General features: G+C 39.4%; 1 protein-coding gene across 3 annotated transcripts in view; it reads right to left on the bottom strand.

The window, feature by feature from the left end:
• Positions 1-17,942, bottom strand: part of MGAT5 (alpha-1,6-mannosylglycoprotein 6-beta-N-acetylglucosaminyltransferase) — a 120,848-nt gene that overhangs the window by 51,763 nt on the left and 51,143 nt on the right. For all 3 annotated transcript variants that reach the window (XM_050340433.1, XM_050340436.1, XM_050340434.1), the window contains 2 exons: positions 6,792-6,868; positions 5,235-5,324 (listed from right to left, as the gene is read on the bottom strand). In XM_050340433.1, the coding sequence (XP_050196390.1) occupies positions 5,235-5,324; positions 6,792-6,868 (167 nt within the window). The remainder of the gene's footprint in view (positions 1-5,234; positions 5,325-6,791; positions 6,869-17,942) is intronic.

Raw genomic sequence — 17,942 nt, 5'->3', positions numbered from 1 at the left:
TGAGCATCTTCCACATTAAATCAAAGTATACTCTGCCAGCAGCTCTCCACATCCAAAATTTCAGAGTCCTTTATGCTTTTAAAGAGTCTTAGTGGGAGTTAAATAAAGCAGAGGCTGAAGGGTACACTCTCTGAGCACCTGGGATAATCTTCATTTTAGAGTCTTCTAAAGGGCAGGTGCAGCCCATCTGTGGGAAAGATAAAGCAACTTTCTCTGCACATCAGGTGAACAGACTACTGCTCAGTGTACTCCTATCCATGGTACAGTGCTGTCAGTCCCAGAGTGAAAAATAAACACAACCCCTCCCCAACCAGTGCAGTATCTGTTGAAAGACGGTTCATCTTTAAATTTATTAGGCAGTACGAAGGCAGGCAGAGAAGAGAATGTGTAATGTTCACTTACAAATCCCTTTGAGAATGTAATGTGAAAGAACTGCTCCCATTGGGAAGGTGACTTTCTCAGCTCCTGTATTTTGTTTAACATTTCCTCAGTGACAAGTAGTCATTTCGAAGGTGTTACAGAATCTGCAGAGTGCAAGGTGACTGACTGCCTGTTTAGTGAACTGGAGGAGTGTACAGGCAACTTAAGATTTGGTTGTTTCCAAAGGCAATCTCAAACACTGGGTGTTGGGTACCCACAGCCCCAGTGACATTGCAACACAACATTTTATACATAATTGAGTTGCACTGACTGATTTCGTCAATCAACAAATGGTCTCTTATCTAACTTCAGTAATATGCACTAAATTTGATTAGTCTCTTACACTGGCATTTATGCCTTTTCCAACATAAAAAAGACTAATCCTAGTCTAAGGTGACAGAAGCAGGAAAGGTAACTGAGAACAAATCACCCAAATTCGGGCCAATACACTAATAGACAACTCGGGGAGAAAGTGCTGACTATCATCAGCATTTCAATTTCTTAGGGACACTTGTAAGAGGACTAAATAAGTCTTAACTTTTGCTGCTTTACATTTCAGACGACAACACAGTTTTTGTCAAATTTCTGAGTATTTGCATAGGATTCAAAGAAGGTGGTTTGATGTCACATTACACTGAAGAAATGCAAACCATTAACTCCATGTCAGGGATTAGCTTACACATGGAGCTGAAGTCGTGGAAAGGGGACTTGCACATCATGTGAGTAAAAACTGCAGTAAACTAGAAAAACCACATGGATTTAAGGAAGCTCTATAATTATGATTCCCAGGAGTTTTCAATAAAATGTGCCTCAGACTACAGCTTTCATTCTGGAAACAAACCCATGTTCAAAATCACCTTTGGTTTGTATTTTTCTGCTTTATCCCTCAAAGTAGAAAGAACAGTGTAAAGAAAAATACTCCCACAAGCACACTCTACGTTGTGTTTCCACCGAGTCTGAAGGACTGAAAACAAGACTTCTCTCCAGCATTGTATTAGCACATGTGCAAAAGCTACAGGAGTCTCAAAGGCTGGAATTCAAAACAGTTTTTTGAAGCACTGGATTCCAAGATGGGTACCAAAAATTACACTTGCACCTGCAAGGGGAGTAGGAGATCCAAAGCCTGGAATTTTAGAGAGACCTGCCTGGCTCTAGCAAGTAAACACCAGTGCCATGATCCCTGGGAGTTGGTAACTTGCATCATAGCTCCCAGCTGACCACCAGGCACAGCACCAGCCCCACTCCTGAGTAGAAGGCAGTCCTCTCAGAGAAAAAAAACTGCAGATAAAGAAAAAAGAGCTATAAGCCCCCTTCACTTTTTCTTTTTTTAAGCTGAGAAACAGTGTGAAAAATTCATTTTCCAGAAGATATTTTTAAAAACTGCCTTCTTCAGCTGCAAACTGACATTTTGCAGTGAAATATATTTTGGTACTGCCTGGAAATTAATTTTTTCACGTTTTTCCCCAGAGGCAATGCCATGCGTGAAAATTATAACTGTGCCAATGCCATTGCAGTGTCAAACAACTGCCTGTTTCATAACTAAATTAAAAAAAAGTAACTTCTCTATGGGCAAGTATGCATCATGCTTAAAAGGAAGCAAGTTCAACCATGCAGATACTTTAGCACTAATTTAACTTGCTTTTTAATTTGTGCTGTTTCTAATCCCTGTCTCGCTCTGTTCAAGACTCTGTTTGAGTGTGTTTTCACTATTCAGACCATTTGTGTCTCCTCCAGTCTTCAAAGGCTCCAGCACAATTAGTGTTTGAAGACCAGAGGGTGGTGAGGTCCTGGCACAGGTTGCCCAGACAGGTTGTGGATGCCCCTGGATCCCTGGAAGTGTCCAAGGCCAGGTTGGATGGGGCTTGGAGCAAGGTGGACTAATGGAAGGTGTCCTTGCCCATGGCAGTGGGTTGGTAAGTTTTAAGGTCTCTTCCAACCCAAGCCATTCTGTGATTCTATGACCACACAGTTGCCTGTCATGCACCAGGAATGATCCAGTGCCTGCAGCAAAACAGCAAGATACAAGTGTAAAAATTCTTGCAGCTTCATCTGCAAGTTTGTATGGGGGACAGCTTTAAATGAAAAACCTAAGCCTGAATGTGCTGGATTCGCTTCTTGCTTTCCTTGGTTTGCCACACTTGCCACGTTCTGCTACAGCAGGCAGGACACAAAAGCACTGGAGAGAGTTGTTCCTGTTTCTGCAGAAGTGCCATCCAGAACAAGGCAGAGGAGACAGAACTGCTAACATTTGCACTTGTGCAGGCTCTTCAGAAGAGAAGACCTGGGACAGCCTGAACTTTGACAATGCTATTTCTATTTTGCAAACACACGTGGCAGAAACTTGAGCAGAGCACATGACTGGGCTGGGTTTTATTCGGACCATTTGTTTCTAAGGCTTAACATAAAGTGTGGGCAAGTTACTTTGTGTCTCTGTGGTTCTGAACCATATTACACACCAAAATGCTGTATTTTGGGCTCTGTTGTTTACAAGTGTAAAATTATATAACAAAGAGTACTAGATGAGCATAACGTAATACCCTAACTGAACTGCTTCAGAAGGAAAAGATAGGTCCCAAAAGAGGATCAGAGACACTTCCATGATTTGATGCACATTTTTTCTTTTCAAACTGAGGCTCAGGATTTGATGCATACATTGCCTTTTCAAACACAGCATGAGTGCACACAGCCATCTTACTCCTATACTGTAACTCTGAAGTAAAAAAAGAAAAATCCTAAGAGTAATATCCTTTCCAGTACCCTAATGCATTTTAGTATTTTAAATCAGCAGTTTTGACTTGAGAGCTCTGTAGACACATTTATCATTCCGCTCTGCAACCACACTATAAACTGTCAACTCTTCATCACTGTCCACTTTGACAAATTACTCTAGCAACAGCATTTCCAAGTTATCCCTAGCAGCCAACACACCTCATAAATCCATATCATTGTGGTGTTATTAGAATTTCATTTCACGCTTGCATTCGCAAACATTTAAGCTTTCAACCTCTGCTGCTGGGCATTAATCATTAAATTAATCATAGGATTAAGAACGCCAAATTTAAACTCAAGGTTAATAACATGCTCACCCAATATTAGTTTTACATTCTGTCATAAGAAAACACTTTACAAAAAAAAAAGGACAAGACCTTTGTCTGGAGTTGCCAAATATGCACAGACTAATTGCACTGTTGGCCCTTCATGAAATGAAAAGTTGCCCAAATTTAATATTGCTGCTTAAAGAAAAATTTCAAATCCCAAGACCCTGGAAAAAACAGCTATTTGGCCTCTGTAAGTCTGCTCATATTTGGCCTTGAAAGATCAATCATGAAAAAGCCAACAGCATTGACTGAGTTTTCAAAACAGATGATCAGAGAAGATTGTCACGTAAAAAACTGATTTAACAGAAATACAAAATAATAAATGTCATCGAAGAATATTAGATTCTCGCATTCAGTTGAAATATATCTTCATTTTTAAGATATATCTGCATTGAAAACATGAAGCACCTGCTGGTTGACAGAATACTAATGACCAAACATAATTCTGCTGATGCTAAAACAAGACCTTCTAGTAGAAGACTTAGATCAAGCTCAGATGATTGATTATGAAACCATATCTCTAAGTTCTATGATAAATAACAAGATAAATAATATAGTCATCCTGTATCTTTTCCTTCTCCAGCTTCACAGCCCATAAATAAATCAACACTTGGTACTGGAAATGCAGAGAGTCAAAACTGTGATTCAACCCAGCCTTTTTTATGTTTTCACATACATGTTTTGGAAACGCATTTAACTATTGCTGCTTCAAGCAATGCCACCAAAAGTTCAATGACAGTCAACTGAGTAAATTAATAGCAACTGCTTTCATTACAACTGAGTTACTTAGTATAACAAACTTACTGTTTCAATCTCAGATATATAATTTAAAAAGCCAGCTTTACACTGCCAATCCTGCAGAAGCCAGGAAATTAATATTAGTTTTCAATTCTGCAGCCACATCGGCTCTTGCAGTTCTTTACAAGCAGCAAGCCACTAGACATCAATACTACCTCCAGGATCAGTTGCTGTTAGATATTGAAATTTTACTAATAAGAGGGAAGAGGTCAAGTGATCAAATACACCTGACTGCTTCTGGCAAACACACACTCCAAGACAGTAATAGAGCACAGCAATAATTAACAAAATTAATTCTTGGAAAACAAGTGTTACTCAGGAAACAGAGAGACACCCAGCAGGACAAGCACCCTACTCTGCTGTGTACAAGACAGCTTTGGTTCTGATAGATACTTCAGCCACTGTATCTGCCATTTCACTCAAAAACATGATGTTCAGGGGGTTTGTTTTCTCTTAACAGATCCTGCAATTCACAGTCTCCAAGCAGGAAGAGGCCATGCAGCTTAGGACAATTTACCATCTAGTTCCACTTTCCAAATTTTACATTCCAAATGCCTTCCCTAAAATGCCTCCTTATTAGTACCTCAGAAGCTGCACTGGAATCAACAGAAAAAGTGTTCAAAGGCAAAGATCTATGACTGAGCTTCATATTCAGGTTTAACAGAATACCCAGTGTGGGCTCCCTGGAGAGTTGCTGCTTACATCACTTCAGATACAAACATTAGAATTCTCCAGGCTAGAAACCCCTGGGGAGCTTATGAATAATAGCAATGCATTGCATAATAATTCTGGTTTAAGAACTTTTTCCTCATCATAGAGTTTTTCTGAAGAAAATTATGATTTCATTTGAGAAAAGTAGTCACCAAAACTCTGAAGGCAATGGGATGTTCCCCTTCTGCAGATTAAAAGGTTACTGACCTCACTGAGGTAAATAAAAAAGGAGCATGTGGACCCATCTACACCATAACTTGCATAACAGGGATCTGATCGCCACATATCTTTCATCCACTGCAACAGAACAGAAAACACAGTCTGTTAGGTTAAAGCACAATGAAATAACTTTCACACCAAACTCAGGAAAAACAGAGGAAGTTGAAAGTGACTATTTCAGTTACACTGGGGAAGCAACAGCATAGCAGATGTACAGTTTATACAAAGTGGTAACCAGGCAAGCAGAGACAAATATCAAAAGGAGAATAGAATCGAGATCCAGACACACAACTGTGGCTGACCTGTGAGTGTCCCCCATGATACTCGAGAATTTAACAGATCATTTCAGTTACCAAGATTGAAATCTGCCCGATTCTGCCAAGAATCTGCCATTTCTGCAGAAGCAAGTCATTAATTGCAATTCATATTTTAATATTCAAATAATGCAAGACATAGCCACTATGCAGCCAGTTTGTCAAAACAGATTGAAACATAGATCAGAGATTCAAAATCTACAGGTTTTTTTAAAAATATCACTGTCTAAGAATTTTATTTCAGAGAAAAAAAAGGCAACATTATTTCACAAATACTTTGGTAGTTGAGCAATTTTCCTGTTGTACCTCACTCATCATAGAATCCCAGAATGGTTTGGGTTGGAAGGGATCTTAAAGACCACCTTGTTCCAACCCCCCTGCCAGGGGTAAGGACACCTTTCACTAGACCAGGTTGCTCCAAGCCCCATCCAACCTGGCTTTGGACACTCCCAGGGATGTGGCACCCACAACAACAAAGCAGTATCCCTACATTTGAAATGTATCTTGGGGAAAAAAAACCCTCCAAACACTCCATCTCTGCAAGTTTGGTGGGGATTGTTTGTTTGGGTTTTTTGTGGGGCATGTGGGGTTTCGGTTGTTTGGTTGTTTGTTTTTTTTTCTCTTTCCAACCAAAGTCTGATGGCTTTGTATATTTAGCCTTTCCAAACACATTATTAGTCAAATATAGGATTTATGTAGAACCCAGAGTGAATCCCAGAGTTCTGGCTGCACAGTTAGGGCACTGCCTAGCTCCTGAGCAGAAGAGGAAAAAAGCTTCCAAGAAAAGGAGAAAAGAGGAACCACACAGAGCTGTGGGCAAAGAGAGGAAAGAAATATAAACATACGTCTTACTGAAACAGAGAAAGGGTTGGAGTGAGAGAGACACAGTATCACAGTCCTGGGGTGGGGAAATGTCAAATTACTCATCATAGGGAAGAAAACGGGGCTTTTCAAAAAGGAGAAGTTTCTGAATAACAAGATATAATTCAAATAATAGGGCATTTCAATAAATAATATGGCAATTTTTTCCTGTCTTAGGAGGATGTCATTTTATTTCTCTGCAGCAGTAGTATTAAAGGCTTGAGGTGAGCAATGCTGTAGTGACACACACTCCTAAATATCCTTTTTTTAGACTCAGTTGTTCTTGCTTAACGTCACTGAGTAGTCATCTCTGGCAACACACATTCAATTTTTATCAGAACACACATAAGATCAAAACGAGTTCACTTACCTTTATTTTCCCTTCACAGTGAGGAAAACCATCCATAGGAGGCAATTCACACTGCTCTTGGGCTCCATTTATGAGATCTAAAGAGAAACACAGGCCACTGAATTTCATTTTACAGTTCTGACAGATAGTCCAATGAATCCTGCCTTTTATTTTCATGAATCCATAATCCAGACTGACTGAAGGGTCCTACTGTGTAATATTTGTTGTACATTAAACTTGGTGTGCTTCTTTTTGACTATAGAATAAAATGGTTGCACACATTTCAACTCTGACTTGAAGCAAACGTGCTGAATTACAAAAACTGCTCTATGGAGACTTTAAAATTAAGCTAATCCATACTGAGAATAACAAGAAGAAAATATCTTCCTAATCAAAGTGTGTTTAAAACTACTAATTGCAACAATTTGTTTTGAATTGTCAAACACTTATAAGATGTATATAGCTCTTAAACATAAAAACTAGCTTTTCAAGTTCCGTTATGATTTATCAAATACCAATGATCCAAAACTTGGCATCAGATATATGACCTAATTAATAAATGTTGTAATATGATCTAATTTTACAACTGAGTAGCAGTACATCACATCTCATAAGAAATATTTCCTATGGTCTCCCAAGATTTTTTTCACTCTAGATTATTGCAAAACATTAAAGAAGATAATACACAGCATCACTTTTAGTTCATGAGCCAAGGAAAAAGCAGCAGTTTTAAAGGACATTACCACATCAACTCCAGGAAGGGGCTTTCTTCTTAGAAGAACCCTATAATTCAGGCCTTTAAGGTAAGAAAAATTATTACCACAGTGGAGAGATTCTTGCCAAAGGCAGTGGAGGATAAGGTTTTCAATTTAGGTAGTTCATCCCACAGTTATCCATATTATACCTGCGTAATTTCTTGCTTTTCCCAGGGGCAAGAATCAAGATCATTAAAGCCAGCCAGCCATCAACCCAAGAACACTTCATGCTATGGTAAAAGTGCATGATTTCATCCACAATATGCTAATTAGAGAGCCCAGAAGAAAATACCAAAAAAAAAAAAAGCTGCAAGACCAGTGGATAAAAGTTAGAATGTTGCGTTATAGTATTATATCCAAAAAGCAACACCTAGTCTAGCAGCATATAGGTTTTTCTGCAGTTTCTTTTTTTTTTTTTTGGTGTACATAGTTTCTTTTAAAGATAAAACTTGAAATGTGAGTTGCAGAATGGAGTTGATGGGAGAAAGAAGAATCACACCGGGAAGGCGACACTTCTTTGGCAGTCTCTGCAGCAGGAGTAATTTCACAAAGTGAGCTGTACTGCCAGTGACAATAGCACTGAAGGAAAATAGTCTGTATGATGACTTTGTAATTTCAAATCAATAAGCACTTTCAAAATATTCTCTCCGTCTTCCTATCCTTGTGGGATTCTTGGGGACTAGACCATTGACATCTAAGGCTCTGATTCCTGCTCTAAGAACATACAGAGCATGCATACAGATAGCAATTTAAAAGTATGCTCTCAAGTCAGTCAGTGCAGCTACATAAGAATGGGACATTTTGTGGTCTTTTTTTTTTTTTTTTTTTTTTTTGTAATACAAACTCATTGGCCTGAATGCGAAGTAAGAGCTTTATGTAAGGCATGTCAAATTCAAATCTTCCTCAAATAAAAAAAGACATCTGAAATCTATGATACATCAGAGATGCAGCTCAACCACAGGGAAAGTTCAGCTTTCAGCATCATACTGAATTTAGGGCTGAAAACGCTGAATGGCTGGGTACAGCTTGCCAACAGGAATGATCCACCAATTTTGCCATTTAAAGTAAAAAAATTTCTTCTATCTCAAGCTACTTATGCTATCATATGATGGTTTTCTACTTCAGAAGGTTAGTCAAGGACACCCTCTGTTCTTCTGAAGTCCTTTTAAGTATAATTATTTATTTTACAGCATTCAGGGCCAAGTACCACGTTGCATTTTAATGGGTATCCCATGGTCTGTCAAAGACAGAAAGGACAGAGAAAAAAAATACAGTGGCCTCATTTTTGGTAGATACACAACTGTAGTCTACATGTTTGCTTCTGTCATGTATAAACAGGTTTTCTGCATCCAAGTGTGGTTTTGTAGATGGGCAGTGATCTGTGCTATTGTTCATTGCTCACAGGGTCTTACAGGATCCCTGTATTTGCCAGATCTACTTGCAAGAACAAAAGCTTCCCTCTTCCAACAGTCATATATTACAGGAGCCACAAACTTCAACAGCTCCCATCAGCTGCTGTACCTGTATGTACCACACACAGACACTTTCCAAGCAGAAAGCCAGCTCTCCCAGCCCTCCCTGTTCCTGTCCATTCCAAGAAGTAAAAAAGAATAGAGAGACATTTTTGTCAGCACAAGCTACAGATTTTTCTGGGCTTCTGGTCTCCCCTGTGGCCAGCTGCACGAGGTCTTTTCCAGAGCAGCCCCAGCCTTGCTCTTCCATTGGAATGACTTACAGACAAACAGTGTATTGATCTCTCTGGGATAATCTGCATGTATAGATTGTACAGAACTCTAATGCCCACCTTTATCACCTCTAACCATGTTGAAATGCATGGTGAAATACTAATGTCTCTAATAGTATTACCAAGAGTGCCTGACAGACTTCCCTTCCTTGCCTGCAACAGCAAACACTCCTAGGATTCACCTTCCTCAAAAATGTTAATTTATCATTTTTCTACCATAGTCCACAGACTATGAAGATGCTTTACACACTCACCAGCTCCCCACTCCATATTCCCATTCAGCCTTACTATGGATCTATATCCCAAACACCTACATCAACTTTCACTTGCTTCACTCACAGCTACTAATCAGGTAATAGCATAGTGAAGGCAATTCTATAAAGCTTAAATATAAACTGTAACATGAAACAATTTACATAAAGTATTATCCAGAGCAGAACAAAATGTAGCAATATATGCATACAAGAGGAAATGAACATGAAAGAACAGGAGAAGGAACAGAGAAAGGCAACTCTGTTCCATCTGAGCACTCCCCAGAGAAGCAGCCTTTGTGCCTCTTCCCAGGAAGCCAGCTGATGCAATCAGACTGGAAACACATCTACGTCAAGGACTGCTGTCCAAAGCAACTGCTGCCTGCAGCAATGGGCAAGTCAGAACTGGTTTCCACACATAAGACTTAGAATTCAACGCACAACTCTGAATTCACCAGTGAATAACTTTGATGCTTCCAGTCAACCACTAATTGTACTGAAGTCGTACCCTCTCTTCTTGGACACAGTCAGTGCCAGTTCCAGGTTGAGAAGCACCCCTCCCAACTTTTATTTTTCCTTTTAGTGATCAGAACCTGCATGAAGAATTACATTTCTGCTCCTCTTGCTGCTCACTACTAACTAGGCAATAAGTGTGTGCTGGAGCCTGTTGGTAACAGATTGCTAGTCTGTGGGCAACAACAAGGCTCCCTTTCCATCTTCGCTAAACTAACTGATCTGAACTGTAGTTATAAACAAAGGAACCACCCTTTTAAAACTTCTGAAGTTGAGGGAACTATGACCAGTCTCTTAAAACACAAATTCACAGCTACAAACCAGCAACCAAGTCCAGCTTGCCCTCATCAAGCCCTGCTGCACAGCTGGAGCAGCAGAAGCAGCGATGGTTGGACAGCACTCCCTGGTGTGTCTCGAGCTCGGTGTGGGACCACACTGACACATCAGCTCACTCCCTCTTTCATGGACAGGCTTCAGCCATCCACACTAACTAGGAGCTGGTTCTTCTTAAACAGGAATCCAGGAGGTGAACAAATCTTGCGTATCCCACGGACAGCTGGGACCAGGCTCAACCAGATACCGGCAATTTACACTTCTGAATGGATCACAAAGGCAAGAAGGATTAAGAGTGGAACCCTGGAGATGCAGATCTACACATCAGGATCTTTGAAAACAAGTATTAAAATACAAGTCAAGACTTTGGAGTTTTTCATCATCGGGAGATAACAAAAACCTCAAACACTAATGACTTCTTAAAATCCTTGTTAAAAGGTCTGGATAGATGTATTATGCTGTTAGCAAATTCATGTTGGATAGTCTTTTCCTGAAGGGAAAAAATACATATATTAAGCCAGACATTAAAGTGACTTTTGTTGGAAGAGAGTATTTGAGAAACCACAAGGATTTTTATCCTTAATTAGGATTTACGTAATTTAAAATGCAAGTTCTGAGATCTCTTTTCCCAGCCAAAACTTAGAACCTACAGCCAAAAAAGTTAGAAATACAGCAACTGTCAAGTTAGCACAAAGCAACAGCAGTTAATACACACACTTTTTTCTCTTTAAACTTCATGTGAGCCATGATATTAATTTCTATTTTACAGACACCTGTTTTTGAAATCATGAGCAGCTTATCTCCTCTTGACTGCTGTTATGTAAAGACATAATTATTAGACATTTATCTCATATGATGTTACATTAAAAGACAACTCATTGATAAATTGAAAATACTAATGTAAGTATAAATCTAAAAGCATGCAGTTGTTACAGATGATGCTGGAAAAATTGAAAAATATTGATAAAACACCAACCTACCGCAGATTTAAAAACCCCTCTTTAAATACTGTGCACTGTTTGTGAGGTCCTGGGATGTTTAAAACACAACTAACAAACTCCATCCCCACGTTTAGAAGGGAGCCATATGTTCACTTCACAGATGATGTACAGCTTTGCATCAGAGATTGTTAGTGCACAGCAGGTGAACCTGAACTTGTGAACAATCATCAGTTATTTCAGCGCAAAGTCTGGCACGTCAGCATGAACGACAGGGTAGATTTAAGCTAAGCCACCTAACCTTGCATGGGAAAAGATGCTTCTTCCTTGTTGCTCCATATGAGCAACTACACCTGCTAGAGCCCCAGGCCTTTGACACTGCTCTCTCTAAACACCAATTCACAGGTACAGCTCTTCATTGTCTCTTGCAATTAAACTCCATGTCCATGGTTTTTGGTTTTGGTTTTTTATTAGTGAAGGTCTACCACACCCAGATGAGAATTATGTGGTTAAAAGCACAGTATGTGACAGGGAATCGATTTTTGTTTGCTTCCAAGCTACTCTTTAACAAAAAAATAAAAAAGGGGTAGTGAGTGTTACACACATATTTTTGTCCCTTTTCTATATTGCACATCCTTCAAATAATGGGCTTTGTAACAGGTTAAAAAATTCTGCCTCAATTTTCTCCATCAGACAGTTAGGAAGTCTAGAAATATTCCACTAAGACAGTAAGCTGAATAAGAGTTATAATCAGTCACTCAGCAGTGACTGCTGTTTGAGAGGTACTCTATTTGTCATAGAAGTTTTAAAATAGTGATATTAGTTAAAGCAAATGAAAAGGCTGCAATACTGCTGAAGCTGCAAGCTGTGACACCAGAAGCCCACCTATTCTGCTAAGGCCCAACTAGCATTCTTTAGAGAATGGAAATATATTAAGAATATAACATGACACAAAAATTGATATACTTTGGAACCTTGAGGCTAAAACTCAGATTTTTAGACTCACGGAAAAAAGCACATAGTACAGATTAGAGATCAAATCAAAAGTGCTGCCATCAGCAGATCTCATAAAATCAGGAACCTCCTTAGTATTACAAGGTCAGAGAAATCATATCTGTTCAAATCTATTTGAAAAATTTTTCTCTGTTCTCCTTCTGGTTTTGATCACTAGGTATAAGTACTATTGTTACTTTAATTCAAGAAATTCTTCTCTTGGTTCTATCTCAGTTCTGAAATCTGCTATCTGTGGTTAGACACAGACTGTAGTTAAGGCTAGTTTAGTTTGTGTAAGGCCTCCTTTCCCTTCTCCCACTAATTAACACATTGTCTATTCAATTCACATTTTTTATCTCCAGCTGGTAAGATTTCTTTTAAGAGAGAATTTGCAGTGCGAGCTGAAAGCACTAACAACATATTCAATGAAATGAGCTAAAGGTTTCAACACTTTAAATGCAGAGCACAAAATGCTTTCTACTAACATTTTAGAAACTTCAATAGCAAAGCATTGGTATGATTTAAAGAAAATTAACTTTTCTATAGTGCTAGTCCATCCTCACACTTGCTGTGCTCCATTAATGCCACTGAAATCAATGCAGTGTTAGGAGATTCAAGTTGTAGTCAAGTGGTAATCAAAATGCAGCCCAGGGGAGCATTAACAGCCCCCTCCAGCATCACTGATACAGCTTTGCACTGCAGTGGAAAATATTCGCGTGTGGTCTTCTGCACAGCCACTGCACTGTGCTGCGACAGCCAGGTCTGAAAGCACACAGATCTCTCCACCTCCACACTACTGCCTTTGTGGGAGGCAGACAGCACAATGGGAAAAACTTCTTAATACTATATACAGTGGGGGAAAGGAATACAGTGAATAAGGCACAACAAACATGAGTCAAAGCAAAGCATCACCTTGAGGAAGCTGCAGTTTTGGCTATCAGAGCCAGTGCAGCCCCACATCCTGTTACACCTCGTGGTACACACTGAACCCCTGTGGGGACAGCTAGCTTGTCTTTGAAGGCACAACACACCATATTAACTAAAAGCCTACTGTAGTCCTCTTAAGACAGGAGGGTAGCTTTGAAAATTAAAATAGTGTGCAGTATCTTAGCTTTTTTTAATCTCTGCAAGTACAGGACTTGTGTGGTTGTGTAGAAGTGTGATTGCAGACTGCTAGAACTAACGAGGCTGTTACATGTGCAACAAAATTCATCAGAGACCATGGAAACAAATCCTCTGATCATGAGGCTACCTGTGTCTTCCCACACACACCTAAAAGGCTTCAGTGGGGCAGCTCCAAGTTTTTAGGAGCAAGGACATGGAAATACCACGACAAAGGTCCTTCTCACCATAGTAACGTTAAATAAAAAGCCCCTTTTTGAAGCACTGCCAAAGCTGACTTGTCAGCCTGCCTTGCCACATATTCACAAAGGATGCCAGAGATCTGACAGGCATCCAAGCCATCATGTCTTAAATGACAAGTATATACTGAAGTCTGCATCCTAATGAGTGACTTTAAAGATGTGAAAACTAAAGTTGTTAAAAGAGAACTCAACAGCCAATACAGCAGAACAAGTTAATGCATAAGGCAGAAAAAGCTACGGAAACTTTGAACAGATATAGCAAAAAAATTCTCCCTCACTGAGCAGTGCCACACACAGGAACCTGACACTGAACTGCTGTTAGTGATAGCAAGAGCTCTCCAAGCACCAGTTTAATACAAGGGGGTGTCTGAGGAGGATTTAACGTGAAGCTCCACTTGCTCATTTTTATGGGATCAAAGACACAATTAAGATCTTTCGAAGTGACCCTTTTCCAGGCAAATGAACATTTTGTAAACAACCAGTCTGGCACAGTTTTCAGTGCAATTATACTATCTGAGGCATCAGATGGTCATGCTTATTAAAAATTTAGCTTTTCACTGAACGAGCACAGTAGAGTGATGACAGCGCCCTCAGAGCACCTTGGCCCTTGCTTTAAATCAACAGTTGTATTTTTAAAAAACTATTTTGCAAAACGTATATTCAGAATTAATATCACTATTATTTAGCAGTGTTTTAAAGCCTGAGGAATAGAAACAGTTTCTTTTAGTTTGCTTAAATGAAGTTTTTCCACAGCTGCTGGAACACAGCAAGAGTTCACAGTTCAGAGAAACATTCCACCAACCACCCCAAAACAAACCTAACCCACAAGACACAAACCCCATACCTCCTGTTTACCAAAAGAAATTCTCATGAAGAAAACAGAGGGCTGATTCTCTGACCATGTTTGTGCAAGCAGATTGCCCTATCTGATGAAATACATGGAACACGCTCGTGCAATTCTGTCCCACAAATATCAAGGATTTCTTTCATAGCTGAATAGCACAACTGTTAAAACCCAAGTTGCCTAAACCAAAACTGATCTTGTGCCTGTCACAGGGAACCAAAGATGCAGCTACAACAGTAGCAGCTGTGTAGCCAAGCTCTGCTTGAAAGAGCAATGGTTTCATATTTCCCCATTTCCGTTTAATCGTCTCCACAACAGCAACTTTGAGGGTGTCATTTGTGGCTGTGCCTCAAAGCTTCCTGTTCTAAAGGCTGATGAAAACTCTTATCTGCTATAGACACCCAAGGTTTAGATTAACACTTTCCTGCGTGGTATGGGAATGTATTACTTCCCACAAATGCAAAAAGGATGGCTATCAAATATCTCAGAAGCTTTTCAGATACGACTTGGGTAAATAGAGAAAAGAGTGAAGGAAAGAAGATTTTACTGCTTTCAAAACAAATCAGCTGATGCCTCATAAGCACCTTTACTAACAATTCACTCTTTCATAAACGAAATGGAGGTTCTGAAAAAGCGGTTGAAAATTGTCAGTATCAAAACCACCACATTGTTTAATCTTTTTGCAGAGGGAAGAAGAAAAAGCAAAATATGGTTATGATTTTACACATGGATCTGAAGAGAAAAAAAAAAAAGTAACACCTAACCTCCCACTCAAGTTACCCAAATGCTCATGGCTTTGCTTTTTAACATATGAAATCTCACCCTCTATCACAGGTCCCATTCTCAGCTCCTTTAGGACTAGGGTTAAAGATATTTATGCTACTAAGAGCTCATGCTGTATTATCCTTTCATACAACCCAAAAAGGAAGAGAAGCTGTTTTGCTCTTGGGCTTCCCTTAATGAAAGATTCCACAAAACTAACTTCAGAGGAGGAATTAGGTGCAGTACCACACCAAAAAAACATTAAATCTAAACACAGTGAGGATATGAATGCACTCTACAGTCTACATATACATAACCATTAGATTGAGAGTCACAGAATCATAGAGTGGTTTGGATTGGATTGGGTTGGAAGGGACCTTAGAGATCATCCAGCTCCAACCCCCTGCCATGGGCAGGCACATCTTCCACCAGACCAGGTTGCTTCAGTCCCCTCCCTGTCTGGTCTTGAACACCTCCAGGGATGGGGTGTTCACAATCTCTCTGGGCAACCTGTGCCTCACCAGTCAAAGAATTTCTTCCTAATATCTAACCTAAACCCACCCTCCTTTGGTTTGAGGTCATCCTCTCTTGCCCTGTCACTCCATGCCCTCGTAAGAAGTCCCTCTCCATCTCTCTGGTAAGCCCCCTCTAGGTACTGGAAGGTGCTCTCAGGTCTCCCCAGAGCCTTTTCTTCTCCAGGCTGGACAACCCCAGTCTCTCAGCTTGTCTTCATTAGGAGAGATGGTCCAGCTCTGTGATCAAAACCCAAAAACAAATCAAAAGAAAGTTTGAGTTTGCCTGCTTCGGAGACAGTTAAGTTACAGTCTTTGCTAAATCCTCAGCAATTCCTCCTACCAACTGTTATCACCTTCTTATCATGAATGAGCATAATCCAGATGGATTTTCTGCAGATCCTTTTATCTGCCAAAAACTCTCCCCAACACCACAGAGTGGTATTTTCCATGGCAGATTTCACCACTGCTGTCTCGGTTCTACATCACACTTGACAGCCAGAGGTGGAACAATTTAAAAAAAAACCAAAAACACAAACAAGCCACTTTTCTCCGTGTCTCACCAAATAAGGAGCATATAACTGTTGAAGAGACCTTTGTAAAGTAATGAATAACTTGATTTCCAAGGAGCCCTTAAATTTTAAACAATCATATTCTCAAGATGTCTGCCCAAAGTACAATTATAAATCTTGGCCAAATAATATGTTTTTCTTATGGTAGGTAATCTCTAAATACCAGCATATCTCAGCCACAAAGTTTCAGTATAGTAATGAAGAGGCTACTCTACTGAAAGAAAATTTCATGGGCTCTGTACCAAGTAACACCTATCACATAAATTGCTCATTCAGGCTACAGTGGTCAAAGCACAGGCTAAAAAACATCCAAACTGTCTTAAAGAAGTAAAATATTTCTATTAGGTTGTTACAATGCATAAATAGCCACGATGGCTACTGGTTGGCCAGAGATTCAACTTCTCGCTATGTGAATAACTCAAAACAAAGACAGACCTTTTTTCCAAACTGCTAAACAGTTTGATTATTTCCCATGACAGTGCCTGCTTTTTCTTTTGCTGTCAGGCTCTTTCAGAGAAGTTATTGCTCGTTCCTTCATGAAGTAATTTATACTGGATTATAAACTCCAGGTTGGAACACGTCCCAGTCTAACACTGGATCTCCCTCAGTTTTCATGGCTCCCATTGCCTTACACATGAAGACTACACTCTGTTTTGTGGAACACTGCTAAAAAAACCCCCAAATGTAAATCTTTGCTAGTTTATTAACTTGCATACTTGCAGAGAGGCTTTGGAAGGAGAAACGTTGACTAATCATCATAATCTCCGTTCTTTCTAGTTTGCAGATGAATACTACTTTTTTTTTAATAAAATTGTTATTAATACTGAAAATACACAATGAAGAAAAGCTCATGGCATATCCAGATTGACCAGTCTAACCTGCCACCATAATATTTTTCTTAGCATTTAAAACTATGTTTTACTCTTGTCACAATCAGCAGTGAGGACAAATACTTACACCATAACCACCTTCTCATTTTATCACTCATATCTACTCAGGTAGTGTGTAACACAGGAAACTTTACACAAGGTCAGTGAGGACAAAATGCAGGTCTTGGGATGATTTGTGACTCCACTATTTACTACCAAGGTTTACAAGCAGTGTCAATAGATTTTAGAGCGAGTTTAAGCCTGCATGAAGCTCCATTTATTTCAGAAAGGTTTGCCATAGGTAAAGGGACATGCTTATACAGATTATATAATCAGAGGTCTCAGTGTACTGTGACAGCTCAATTAAAAAAAAAATAAATGCATGAAGTAGCTGCACTGGAAGCAGGACTCTTGTAGGAAAGTCTGCTAAGGACACTACACTGTTGCACTGATGAACGAGATTATAAAGTACTTAATTTGTTTCAGAGGTTAAAGAAAAAAGGAGAAAATATTTGCAAAAACTATAAACTCCAGAAGTCTTCAAAAAGTTACCAAAATTATTAAACATGATGCTATTAGGATGCTCCATAAATACTACTGTTGTCCAGACAGGAAGAGCAAAATTATTAACAATAGCTACCAGGAATTTGTCTAAAGTCAGCATTAAAATATTACAGCTGGTAAAGAGAGGAAGGGTAATCCTAACATGCTTGATTTCTGTG

The sequence above is a fragment of the Myiozetetes cayanensis genome, unplaced genomic scaffold (assembly GCF_022539395.1).
Source record: "Myiozetetes cayanensis isolate MyiCay16 unplaced genomic scaffold, myiCay2020 scf9, whole genome shotgun sequence".
NCBI classification, from domain to species: Eukaryota; Metazoa; Chordata; class Aves; order Passeriformes; family Tyrannidae; genus Myiozetetes; species Myiozetetes cayanensis.
The sequence above is the reverse complement of the archived record's forward strand: the minus strand, read 5'-3'. Positions and strand labels throughout refer to the sequence as shown.